General features: G+C 33.2%; 1 protein-coding gene across 5 annotated transcripts in view; it reads right to left on the minus strand.

The window, feature by feature from the left end:
• Window positions 1-14,399, minus strand: part of RPS6KA6 (ribosomal protein S6 kinase A6) — a 154,946-nt gene that overhangs the window by 55,168 nt on the left and 85,379 nt on the right. For all 5 annotated transcript variants that reach the window (XM_058536261.1, XM_058536259.1, XM_058536260.1 and 2 more), the window contains exons 10-18: window positions 12,813-12,883; window positions 12,484-12,572; window positions 11,597-11,655; window positions 9,591-9,693; window positions 8,837-8,967; window positions 8,267-8,389; window positions 7,694-7,783; window positions 5,867-6,025; window positions 3,271-3,432 (exon numbers count right to left, since the gene is read on the minus strand). In XM_058536261.1, the coding sequence (XP_058392244.1) occupies window positions 3,271-3,432; window positions 5,867-6,025; window positions 7,694-7,783; window positions 8,267-8,389; window positions 8,837-8,967; window positions 9,591-9,693; window positions 11,597-11,655; window positions 12,484-12,572; window positions 12,813-12,883 (987 nt within the window). The remainder of the gene's footprint in view (window positions 1-3,270; window positions 3,433-5,866; window positions 6,026-7,693; window positions 7,784-8,266; window positions 8,390-8,836; window positions 8,968-9,590; window positions 9,694-11,596; window positions 11,656-12,483; window positions 12,573-12,812; window positions 12,884-14,399) is intronic.

Raw genomic sequence — 14,399 nt, forward strand, 5'->3', positions numbered from 1 at the left:
TAAGTTGGCATCCTCTAGTAAAACACAAACCTCTCCTGTTTTTATCCCCCTATCTCTTTCCTTTTCTCATCATCTCTTATAGTTCTGGGCATCACCATGTTTTTCCTGGTTCCTTTAGGACAGTATTTTTAAAGCTTTCCAGATAATCCAAAGCACAGCGAAGGTTGAGAGACTGCTCAGGAACTAGCTGGACAGGTGAAGGTTAATCCGTGAGTCAACTATAGGTATTTCATACTCCCATATCTTTTCTAGTTAAGAAGAAGAAGGGCACAGAAGGTGTCACATCGCTTAACCTAATCAGGACCCACCATGAAAAACTTGTTTTAGATTTACCACACACTTAAACCCATTTTGTATGGGTAAAGAAGAGGCAGTCTTTTGTTCTAGAGCAGGTCTCAATGCCCTATAACAGTTAAGAATAACTAGCAATAAAAGAAACAAGGCAAGGTGGTGGAATGAATGAAAGAGTACAGTGCAGAAGGTGTGTTTCATACCTTCTTACTTGCATCAAGTTAAACATAAAGAAGATAGAAGTCAGAATTAAAGTAGTTAATGCCATTAGCTTCTCTCATCTGGCTTCCCAAATTAGCAAAAAGTAACACAGATAGAGATTCTCATTACCTTTGCTCTAAAGTTCAAATCAATTCATATTTGAAGCAAAACATACAACAGCCCGGAGCCAGAGCAAAGTAGGGTAATTTCACAATTACTTTATAAAGAGCTGCAGGCACAGGATCCATCCAATTTATTATAAGTTCCTTTAATTCAGGATCATTCTTAGACCTCAGAAGGCATTAAATATCAGTTGAATAATATAATGGATCCAATATAATGGATCTAATAATATAATGGATATAAAAGAATGAAATATATTTGGAGATATATTAATTTTTGTGACATAAGTATAGTAGAAAAGCACATGTAATTAAGTAAACCTTAAGAGGTTGATCGAACTGATGCACACCAAAAAAGTGAATGAATATTCCTTCCTTATTAAGCTGAAATTGTACTAATTAGTTTATCTCTTGGAAAACAAGGACTATTTATGGACTGTGATAAAATGATGAACTTATACCCCCATAAATGCTATTATTTATTCAAATATCTGCATGGATACTTGAATCTTTCTGATTCTAGTTTAAAAGGTAATGCATTTCATATACTTACTTCATTACTAATTTCTGAAAGGGTCTGAAATTTTAGATAAAAGTCTTAGCCAAAACCTCTGTTTCATTCACAACAACTTACAAATATTCATTGATTGCTAGCAGAGGCTTCAGCACTTGATAAAACTTTTCAAAGCATTTTAAAAATACAAATACTAGCCAAAGGTAGTTAGGCAGTAGTTACAGAAAAGTGGTCTCTGCATGCCCACTTGAAAATCTTCACTATTACAATGGTGAGAGTATCTTACTACAACGGAAGTCAGTTAGAATAAAAAGCATCAATGGGCTGTATTCTACTCTGTGGATCATTTAAAAATGTTTACCTAACCATTAATCTAAACACAGATATACTGTATATTTTTCACTTTAATGCCTGTTTGTGAGATGTTCATTTTGGACACATTCACTCCTAACCCTTTTCCAGTGAGAAGTTTCCATCATACCAAGGGTCCAGGTCCACAAGATTAAGTCAATATTAAGAATTCGGCCATTAAAATGGTTATTCTATGCTCTTCTGTCGTGTCTACTGCAGAAATGTTTGAGTATTTACGACTATATATCCTATATTTAACAGAAGAGCCCTAATCTCAAATATTCTGTCCTCCCATCCCATAAAACCATTGAAATGTCCTAGAAAGGCTAATTTTTTTTATGTCTAAGTTATATCTTTTACACCTGGGGGCAGTACAATAACTCCTTCTGGGATCATGCATGCATTCCAATTTTTATTTTGGGAAATATTGTATCTATATATTGTAGTGTGATAAAAATTTGTATACTGATTATTCTATGAATTTAATTAAAATATAGATTAAAGCACATTCTCTGGCTATGTACTTAATTTCTTATAGGGCAAATCTCTTATCATAGGACTACTGTAAAGTAGGTGTTATGCTTCTTCCTCAACATCAACATCTTAAAGGAAGATTTAATAAATTTTAACATGGGAATTTTTCATTATTAGAAAGTTATTTTTCTATTTTCTACATTTCTATTTTCTACATTTCTATTTTCATTATTAGAAATATTTTTCTAATAGATTCATTAAAATACATATTTGTTGATGTTTAAATACAATTGGCTTATGTTATATCTGATGTGCAATATTATCCTGAAAGAGATAGTATTTGATATAAAAATAAAATCAGAAAACATGCACATGAGATAGGAATTCATCCTCAAATTATTTTACTCTTCTTTCCTGACTTGGAAAATTCAATTTTTCAAACCTGAGGACTCTTGTGTATTTTGATTTATACTGAACATATGATAATTCATACAGGTTAGCATTATTTATAACATATAATAACAGTTCCTGACTTACAAACAAAGCTTACAAAGAATCTATATGGCCAAGACCATCCCTGATTCATTTTTTATCAACCATACTTTCACTGCTGTGGGAGTTGCTACTGTCAAAGCTCCCATCCCTATCATCAGAACTGTCTGTTGGAGCTTGCCAAATGTGAAACTTGGACCCCTTAACCTCCCCAGTCTCACCTTTCCTGACTCTTCCCTCTAAGATCTATGTATGAATGATATTTGTCAAGAAAAACCCCACTCCTTATAAAAACCCCTGTGAAGCTGTTTTCTCCAGGAATCAGAAGATCTTAAACACAATCAGGGATGGCACTGCCCTTATACGTTATGTGCAATGCTAAAAAATATAAACTACCTCATGTTTGGCACAAACCAAAATATCTAAAGATCTATCCTGACTTTGTTACTAAGTGAATGCTGGATCCTGAGAAAGTTAATTAAGTACTTTGAGCCTGAGTTTCTCCATTTAGAATATTTAATATGTTGAAGGTGGGGTTATCTTACTCTCCCTCTCAGCTCTAAAAAGGTATGATTCTGAAACTAGTACATAACCCAACAGAATAGAATAATCTGATCACTACATTCAGGTTGGTTTCAGATGCTAGTTACAAGTCTGAATGTTTACATTAGGGGTTATCAGAATTCTCTGATATAAAGAGCTTTATAGTTGGGAAAGGACAAGATAATTCAGCTTTTACCTACCTACCATAACACATACATGACATCATACACATTCAACTAAAGGAAAAGAATGAAGGCAAATACTGGAAGTTTTAAAGAATACCTCAGGTGCTACAAAGTTTGCAGTGTAGCATGGAGTTAAGAGAAGTCCATTTTCTCCTCGAAGTTGTTTTGCAAACCCAAAATCACAGATCCTAATGGAGTCTGCATTGGCTGATTCATCCATGTACAAAATATTACTAGGTTTAAGATCACGATGAACAACCTTGATCATAAAAGAAAAAAAAAGCATTACATTTCTTTAGCTAACTAAATATCTGTGAAAATAAAACATTTTAAGTTAATATATTTCCAGGAAAATGAACTTTCTCAATCATAAAATTTTGAAAATGACACTTTCTCCAACCTTAATAGCCTTAAGAGCCTGAAGTACACAGGGGAAATTATCTCTATCAGATAGATGATCCAGTTTCTACTCAAGCAACCAGTTTTGTTAACCACTTCCAAACTCAAAGTATCAAAACTCAATTCTCAGTTCCACTTCTGGATATCACGAAGTAAGACCCTACTCAACACACCCCTCTCCACAGCAAAAACTATAAAATCTGAACATAATATCAACTACCTGAGGTACTAGAGAGTGAACAGAAGCAGACAGACTCTGGTGGGGAGTACACACTTGGATGAAGGAGGGAATACAGGAAGCTTTATGAGTAGATTCCCATATCTGTGGCTTTTAGCCTAGGGTTAAGTGCAGTCCTTAAGGCACACAGTGGTGGTGAAGAGACACATGGAAAAGCCCACAGCCTTTCTGGCCTGGAGGATCAGAAAAGAGATTCTGGGAAACCATGAATGCTGAGTGGAGGAATGCTGCGCGGGAAAGAGCCAGAACTGACCCCTGTGCCAAAAATGTATAGAAGAGGCTCAAAGTAGTTTATATAAAGACAAAAGATATAAACAGAGACCAGAGCTGTTGCCCAAAAAGCAGAGTTTTCAGTGCAAACCCTGCCAAGAAAATTATCCACTAAAACAAAAAAAAACAATAATAATCAGTGGAGAAAAATAACAGAATACAAAAAAAATCTCCATAACTTAATATTCAAATGTGTAGTATAAAATCCAAAATTATCTGATATACAAAGAACCAAGAAAATGGAACACAGTTTTAAGAAAAAAGAAAAATCAATCAACTCCGACTCTAAGATGAACCACGTTGGACCTAACAGACAAGGATTCTAAAGTGGCTATTATTATATGTAACATGATGGAGGTGCTAGCTAATGCTATGGTGGTAATCATATCGCAACATATAAATGTATCAAATCAACATTTTGTATACCTTAAACTTACACAATGTAATATGTCAATCATACCTCAACAAAAATGTATTATTCAAAATTCACAAGACTAAATAAATATAAAAAATTTTAAAAATAAAGTGGCTCTTATAACTATCCTCAATGAAGTAAAACAAAACGTGCTTTCAATGAATGAAACTCTCAGCAGAAAAAGAAACAATGAATAAGAGCCCACTGAAATGCTAGAAATGGAAAATATTCTAAAATTCTCTATATGATGATTTCCTACTGATACTATCTACTTCGTTTAATCTAGTCCTATCTTTAATCAGCAGTTGCCACACTGAAAGCTCTTTCAAGACAAGGACCAAGTCTTACTCATGTTTCAATCTGCAACACCTTTTACAATGCCTGGCATGTAGAAATGATCAATACATGTCTGTCATTAATTTATTTAACTGATGTAAGAACCTGAAGGTTTCTAAAATAATACACTAAAGAAAAGCTGCTTATCATTTTCCTCTTCTCAAAAATTCTGGCTGGCCTTTAGAGAGTGTTCACAAAGATAATCAAGGAATTAAATTATAACAGAACTACTCCTTTAGCATTATACAGTTTATCGTTCAAAATATTGAAAATGTATTCTATTAAACCACACACAAAACTGAGTACTAGCTTATTTTTCTTAATTATAAAAGGATTCCATGTAGAATTTTCACTGTGCCAATTCTGAATTATCCATTATTTTACTGTTTATACTTAACTGGGCACATATCCACTACTACAACTGATTCAAATTTAAATTTTTAAATTGAGACTTTATTTCCTTGTATAGCTATATATAATAAATGTTGACCTTTTGTTGATAACTTAATTCGTTTGATTTCTTTATGAAGAGACAGGAAGCCAAATAACAGGCCTGCCCCTACATTACCAATTTTAATATATTAATACTTTAAATACTTAGAATCCAAATTTCTTATTATATTTGGGAGAGAGGTTGGCAAGGATCAAGATGTACACTTCTCTTACTGCCTGAACTTTATATGTTAGATATAGTATAATTTGAATAATATTCACAACATGTCCTTGCTTCACTTTTAAGTTTGGTTAGGTTTAATTATTTCAAAGTCAAGGTTAGATACATTTATATAATTCAAATCATTTTTAAAACTAATATGCTATTAAATCAGGGCCAACAGGCAGAGTGAAGAGAATTAATAAAGCATCACCCAATTTCCTAAATCTATAAACTTCACTACATTATGAGTTTTATTAGGATATTCTCTATAAAAATATATGTGATAGAAAAAGTAATTCATTTTAGGTGGCATGTCCTATACATAATTTTACGAAGATAAAAGTCCCAGAATTGAAGGAAAGAATATAACTACAGCTTACTCCTTGACAATGAAGATAGTCAACTGTCTTGGTTATTATGAATAGTACATCACTAGCTTCTCGTTCTGAGAAACATTTTTGCTTGAGAATACGGTCAAGTAGCTCTCCTCCTTTCATCAAATCCGTAACAAGGTAAACATATCTACCATCATCATAAACCTAAAAGAGAACATATTTTAAAAATGTTATTATTTATAATTATAATTCTGAAATGCTTAAATTTATTTACTTTGCTTTTTCAGTAAACCTCTAGTGTTAAAAAAGACATTATTCCTTTACTATTAATATAATATAGGCTGCAATGAAGATTAAACTGGATAAACAACCTGTTACACAGTCCTGTGAGATCATGTTAAACATAGAATTTTAATGTTTGAAGTTGTACATTACACTTTGTCAAAGATATAAATGGAAAAACAGAACTCTGTACCTCTCAAACGGCATCTATCTCATTTTTTACTGTATTATAGCCACTTCTCTTCCCTACTAATAGTAAGCTTCCTTCTGGCAGTAAATATATTATTTGTTTTTTAATATCCTCCCCACAGTCCGTTATCTGACATGGTGTCCTAAATATCTGTTGAATTCAAATGCTATTATCAGAGAATAAATAAGATAAAAATATATACTCTTTCTTTTTTTTTTTTTTTTAAACATTTTATTTATTCATTTTTTTCCCCCCAAAGCCCCAGTAGACAGTTGTATGTCATAGGTTCACATCCTTCTAGTTGCCGTACGTGGGACTCGGCCTCGGGCTGGACGGAGAAGTGGTGCCCTGGGGCGTGCCCGGGATCCGAACCCGGGCCGCCAGCATCAGAGCGCGTGCACTTAACCGCCAAGCCATGGAGCCGGCCCAATATATACTCTTTCACTCACGGCATGTGAGAAAGAGATATATATATACACATATATATATATAAACTACTGTTTAAAGATTATGAATCAAAATGCATATTATCTGAAACAAACTGATCAAGGTGATGGCTTATTTATCTGTCTTCTCTACAGGGAAAAGAGCATTATTTTCTTTTTTTTTTTTTGTGAGGAAGATCAGCCCTGAGCTAACATCCATGCTAATCCTCCTCTTTTTTGCTGAGGAAGACCAGCTCTGAGCTAACATCTATTGCCAATCCTCCTCCTTTTTTTTCCCCAAAGCCCCAGTAGATAGTTGTATGTCATAGTTGCACATCCTTCTAGTTGCTGTATGTGGGACGCGGCCTCAGCATGACCAGAGAAGTGGTGCGTCGGTGTGCGCCCGGGATCCAAACCCAGGCCACCAGTAGCAGAGCGTGCGCACTTAACCGCTAAGCCACGGGGCCGGCCCATGTAGCGTTATTTTCTTATGTGAAGAGTCAGCATTCAGTAACATCTATTAATATGAGTTACATGTTCATATTACAAAACTATAGACATGCCATTTCACTCAAGAAACAATCCATAATGCTACAGCCTACTGCTATACAATCAAAGTAAAATCTCCTAGAATTTGGAAAATTCCCAATGTCCTATATCTTCTATATTTATAGTACTACAGAAAAATAAATGGTGCTGGTTATAATGTTAACTAGTTAACCAGCCAAAATATATTCAAGTAATCAGCACACTTTCATTTACCAACCATCATAGTTCCTTTTTGATGTTCTCTAAGAAGGGTAGGAGTATAGAATCACGGGGAAAAAATAAAGAATTGAAGTGGCAAATTTAAGAGTCTTGAGATTTTGTGGCATGAAAGTAAATACACCATAGACATGAAAAGTTTCAATAAGAAAATAAAATGCCAAGTCATGACTCACTAGCATAGCTGATACATAGATTTTAAATACCCACATCCTTTAAAGTGATAATATTGGGGTGTTGTCCATAGCGCATCAAAATTTCAATTTCTTCTGAGGGGTCTCTCTTACTTTTGTCAATGATCTAAGAAATAAGACAATAAAAATCTCAACGGAAAACAAATTATTTTCTTTGTCTAAAAATGAATGAATCAATATACTTAAAACTCAAGAGTGATGCTTGTCTCATATTATTTCAACATTTAAAAATTTCCTATAACTGAAACTTAACAACATAGAAAGAAGAGCACTTTAACATTATATTTCATTTAACTGAAAATATACTGATAATGTGATCCAAATGTGATAGTAATTGTCACAATTGCTCAATCTTAACATACTACATTAAAATAAAACATTCAAAAGCAAGACATTCATGAAATATACTATTCCTCCAAAATAAAGTCTTGAAAATAAATTCAAAATGAAAATATTAAGTCTTAAGAGTTCTTTTTCACCATCTTATTCTTGCTATCTCCACTTGCTCCACTGAAAAATGTGTGTAGTTAACCTATAATTTAACTTACATATATAAAACAAACAAAAAAGTTAGGCTCAGAGACGATACCTTCACTGCAAATTCCATGTTGGTAGCTATATGTATGCACCGCTTGCAAACAGAATAGGAGCCAATACCAATATCCTCTTTCAATTCATAAACGTCACCAAATTGTGCAGCATTTCCATTTATCTGTTTTTTTCAAAAAAGTAAAATACTAAGAAGAATGAAATATTTCCACATGTTTTATGTTCTCTCTTAAATATACATCCATCTTGAATCTTTAAAAAAATCAAGAATAACTCATTCTAGAGAAGTTTTATCAATATTTATAGATGGCTTAAGCAGACTGAGATGATCCTAAACTACAGGCTTTCTTGATCCCCCAAAGCCAATACAATAAATCAACTAGCTTATACATCACCACGACATTTTCTTGCCAAAAGAGATTACATAAATATAATCAAAGGTTACTACTGTCTGCTTTTTTCCAAAACATACGGGGACAACTTTAATTCATTATTATACAGAGATAAATGAAGAAGTTCAAAATCACTTAAAAATTATTGTAAATCCATTAGCAATAACTGAAAGAAATAATTATCCCTAAACTGAATAATCAGATTAAGTGGAATTTACCTGAATGATTGGTAATACATTTGCACTTGTAATAGGAGTGATTTTATATTCTTCTGCAATAGAAGTTGCAACAAAGCTGAATCCTTTGAAGAGCTGATGAGCATTAGCACTGGCTGGCAAACCAGGAGAATCTAATGTCCAAATAATTGTATTTAATTAGAACTACACAGAATTCTATGATATAAAATGTCAGCATTTCTTTGAAAACAAAGGAAACCATTAAATGTTACCCTCAGACATACTATATTATGTATTTGATTTATTGTATATTATCTGTCTCCCAACACTAGTACGCAAGCGCCATGTGGGTTGGAATTTTCATCCTATTCATTGCTGCATCCTCACTGCTTACTACATACTAAGTATTCAATATTTGTTGAACGAATGTATGAAACAGATGCCACTAAAAGTAAACCTCATTAAATACTAAACCATAAGAGTCAGAGTGATATATCTCTGTCTTACCTCCTACCCCCTACTCTCTAATGCATTAGCAATGTCAAAGGACTTTAAAAGAAGAGAAAAAAAACTTGCACCCTTTGCTCTAGTCCCAGCTTCCCTGATAAATATTTCCCATTTAAAGCCTCTACTTGAAAGGTATCCAAGCAATGCTGTATACAGGATCTACAGTTCTGTAAAGGGCAAACCAATCCTATGCACACTTACAATTCTTTTAGTTTTTACCTAAGAAATTAGTTTATTTTAACCATCTAATAAAATAAAAGCCCTGATGCTACACATAAACATGCATCACCTTTAGGAGTTTTTGCAGTATATTCAGGATCAAAACAAAAAGTATCATCTGGTTTTCCAGACGCAGGTTTGAAAGGAGGTTGAACTTCTCTTTTATATAATTTCTAGAAGACACAATAGGATAACACAAAAACATATTAACACTTTAAAATTATTATACTTTGTAAGGGAAAGCAGAACATAGTATTCACTAGTCCTTATCAGAAGACTCACAATTTCAAAAATGAAATTTCAACAGGCTTCAGACCTATTAACCAAATTCTAAAAATTTGAGAGATAATGTACAGAATCAAATGAGACCTGGGAACATAGCAGTGATGCTACAGGTTGCATTCACAAGGAATAAGAATATTCAGCTTTGGATATCAAAAACAGTCTTGAACTCTCACTGGTAAAATAACCATAGAGAATATATCACAATGTTACCATGTAGAAATAACTAATCACATTCAGGAACTTCAAAATTAATAATTAGACTATCTTAAAGAAGTACATATTTCACCTAAAATATTTACTTTTCACACAAAAATATGCATTAAATGTACTGTTTAGGGCTCTTATTATGGAATTCAAAAATTTTATCTTGTCTAACAATCTAACTTCCTAAAAATTATGTTTTTTAAAGACATAAAATATCTTACAATATATGAAAATCTACTTTTTTAAAAGCTCACAGTGCCATAGTGGGGGAAAATTAATAGAGAATTACTTTAAAGTAATTTTCATTTATTTAAATATGTAAACATTTTACTCTTGTTATTTAAATTAAGAGCAAAGAATATTAACTGTTTAAATATAAGAATGATAAAAAAAAAGGCTTCCAGTTTGTCTAGTTAAGGAGAAAGGAAGAGTAGAGAAGCTTTAGAAAAAAATGACAAGAGGATAAAAGGACACCAATAGAAGGATGCACACATATATGCCAAAGGGCAGACTCCCATGTAGCATGTCCACTGAGTGGTCTTTTAGGATATTTAATACTAATGGCTTATATTATGTTGCAGTTTTACAATTATAAAAATAAATCAAAATACTGCCTTTGAAACTTGTTATACAAGCCAGGTGAAATGTTGATTTGGTCAGTGAATAGTGGCTTTCTACTCCTGCCCTAGAAATTGAAAAAGACACTTTCTCTTTTGAAAAAATTTTCAGTACCAATGCCAGAACTAGACAATCAAAAATGCTTACTTATGATGATTAATAGTACATAAAATACATAAAACTGTATTATAAAACAAACAACAAAAAGTTAGCTTTTCTAAAAAAAGCTTATTAGTCTGGGAGTTGCAACTTAAAATTCTATACATAACAGCAGAATTTCACAATGTTTCTGTTTTCATGTCCTCTCAAAATTTAGTGAAATACCCATACAAAGATATTCACTTCTTAACAAATTTAATTTCTTCTAATATATGACAAAGAACCATTTGAAATTAAATAACATCTTAGATTCTTTAGAATTCATTTTCTATAAGAATCTGCCCTATCACTCATCCTCTTTCCCTTTTCCTTCTGCCTTCACATTCTCCAACCTACAATAGGGGAGACTATTAACCATACTTAAAGTAAAACAAAGGAGAAGCAAAGATTTACTAAATATTATCCACACATCTGCTGGTTCAAGGTAATTGCCATGATAGTCTACACCTGTAAATAAACATCTCCTACTAAATATAAAACAAATGGATAAAGGGCCGGCCCCGTGGCTTAGCGGTTGGGTGCACGCGCTCTGCTGCTGGCAGCCCGGGTTCGGATCCCGGGGGCGTGCCAACGCACTGCTTCTCCGGCCATGCTGAGGCCGCGTCCCACATACAGCAACTAGGAGGATGTGCAGCTATGACATACAACTATCTACTGGGACTTTGGGGAAAACATAAAATAAAATTATAAAAAAAAAAAAAAAAAAAACAAATGGATTAAGTTTATCAGTAAAGTCCATATATTACCATTTACTCTTCAGTTTTTGCTCATATCAAAGTTACTCAGTAACAAACTTTCTACTGAACTTACATTCCAGTCAATATTTGCAAAAAAAAGATGTCTTTTGATTTCCTCAACTCCTTCTGATCCTATAAAAATGGAAAGAATTTTTTTATTGATATGAGTTTTTAATCTTTCTACCTGGTTTCCAAGCTGCTATCTATAAACAGGAGTACACACATTTCAAAGATTCCTTGCAGTGAAAAGTTTATGCTTGCTTATCTGGTATTTTATTAATTGGTCCTTTCAATTTAATATGATAAAAAATAACTGATATTCATATTGAAGCACATGGAGTATCATGAAATACTGAAATATCTTCTGAATCAAATCAAAATCATGTTGAACATATTAAAATTTAAGTACATTCTCTTTTCTTCATAATTCAACTTATGACCTCATATCTACTTGCCAAATTAAAAAGTACAATGGAATAAAGTGACATTGAAATTTTAACACAAGGACACAAATAGGATAACAGGATTACATCTGGATCTAGGGAAAGGCTATCAGAAAGCAGTCAAATAATGAGCAGTTACGGAAACATAATATTTACCTTGAAGAATACTGGAAGGGACAAAATAATTATCTTCAGATAGATATTTGGAGATAAAAGATAATAGATATTTGGAGATAAAAGAATTACCTATACAAGGGAGAATTCCGTAAATTATTTCAAAAGAGGTGATCCATATGATATACATAATGATATATATTAGAAGTTTTGCATAACTAGACTACTCCAGTTTTTAATCATGGACCTAACAGTTTACTGGAATCTTTGCATATACAAAATGCAAAGTTCTAGGTATAAATACATAGCAGCAGTATATGAACTTAAGCCATAAAACAAAGTTATAATTATCCTCCCAAAGCATGCAGTATATTGTTATGAAAGTTAAGAAAATAAACAATACCTAATCTATTTGCTGGATTCCTTTTGAATAACATCCTTAGAAGACTTTGTGCTTCAGCACTAAGAAACTGAGGCATTCCAAGTTTTGCTCTGGAAAAGAGGATTTTAGAAAATTTCATTCAAATCTAGCAATACTTCTAAATTGACAAATCTCAAAAGGAATTTTAAAGAATGCTTTCACAACAGCAAATAACGTCCACTATATGGTAGGAGAAGGGAACAACACAGTGTGAAAAATGTTCTTTTGTGTCAATTTAAAACCACAACAAGTTTCCCAAAACTGAAAGCAAGGAATTTTTCCCAAAACAAAAACACAGTGTTGACACTTACTTTAATATCATATTCATGGTCTCATTTCTGTCTTTACCTTGAAATGGCAGAGTACCAGTAAGCATCTCAAACTAAAACAAACAAAAAACACAATGAAAGTCTTAGGAAAAAAAATTGAGACTTGTAATACATGATCATCAAATCATGCAGGATATACATGACAGTAGGTCAAAATAGGACCAGAAAACTAGGTCACTTAAGGAAATACACTTCTGGTACCCCACTAGATATAGCCCAGATAAGTGACCTGCAGCAAATGAAACCAACCAATTTTTTTCAGTCCTGTCTAATTTGGCTAAGTTCCTAAAACCAAACCAATTTGGAAATAGACACAAGGCATTTTCTTTTAAAACAAAGATATGCTTTTAAAGCAAACATTTAACAATGAAAGGAAATTAAAAAATAATCACTGAACCATTTCAAATTCATACATACTCAAGAAAGATTTAACCATTCTCATTTCCCTCACTTCTCTAAAAACAGGAACCAAAAAGGAGAAGCTACACACACCCCCCCCAATATCTTTTAAAAAAAAATTGAGACAGTTGTACACAGCATAAGGAAAACATTTTCTCTAAGAGATTTAATCGCAATGCAGATAACTGGAACATTAAATAATGGTATTAAAAAAGACTAGGTCTAAAAATGAAGATCTTTATAGTTCATTAAAGAGAACAGTTTTTATATCCCTAATATTTAAACCTTAAACTTAGATTCAATAATGGCTTTGGCCTCAGTCCTCTGTTCATTTATCTGAACTCACAACCTTAGCTTATCCATTCGACTCTCTGCTATACCCTGATGACTCTAAAATCTGTTGCAGCCTCAAGCTCTCTCAAGACACACTTTTCCCTCGCAAATCTACAGTTATGGTTCTCAACTGGAGACTGAAGAGATAGGGGTAGGAGTCATAGAAAATGAAAATGAAAGAGGAAGAAGGAAAGTACGGTGTATGGGGATCATCTCTCTCAAGCTGCAAACCTAAATAGCTCTCCACTAGGGACTGGAGGAGTAGAGGTGGGAATGGCAAGGACAAAAAGAGAAGGACAGTATATCGGAATCACACTTTCCTCTCAAATAAACTATATGCTGACTGGCTGGGTAGTTTTTTTTCAAAAAAAGGTCTCCAGATGATTCTGATACTCTCTCCACTGCCCTCTCCTAACTTATTAGCACCAAGGTGTTAACAACTAACTTACAGTAACCTCTGAACCATGTTCAAAATAAATTCTTTCCTCACTTCCAAAACCAGCTGTCCTTCCCCCATCTCTTTTCTATTGACCTACCATTCTTTCAATCCCCTAAAGTTCTTAAGTTTTAGAGGTATCTTTATCTTTGACCCTTCCCCTCTCCCTTCATCTGTGACATTTAATCTGCTACTAAGGTCAGCCACTTCTTCCTTTGAAATGTCTTTAAGATTTCCTCTTTTTTATTCTACAATCTTACAACTGTCTTGTAAGGAGACCTTGTTGGTCTCCCTATTTCTAGTTTCCTCCATTTGCAATCCATTTATATAATGCTGCCAAGGCTAATCTTCTTAAATACATTTCTTCTCTAATTACCATCCTGTTTAAGAATCTACAAGTT

The sequence above is a fragment of the Diceros bicornis genome, chromosome X (genome assembly GCF_020826845.1).
Source record: "Diceros bicornis minor isolate mBicDic1 chromosome X, mDicBic1.mat.cur, whole genome shotgun sequence".
Taxonomy (NCBI): domain Eukaryota; kingdom Metazoa; phylum Chordata; class Mammalia; order Perissodactyla; family Rhinocerotidae; genus Diceros; species Diceros bicornis.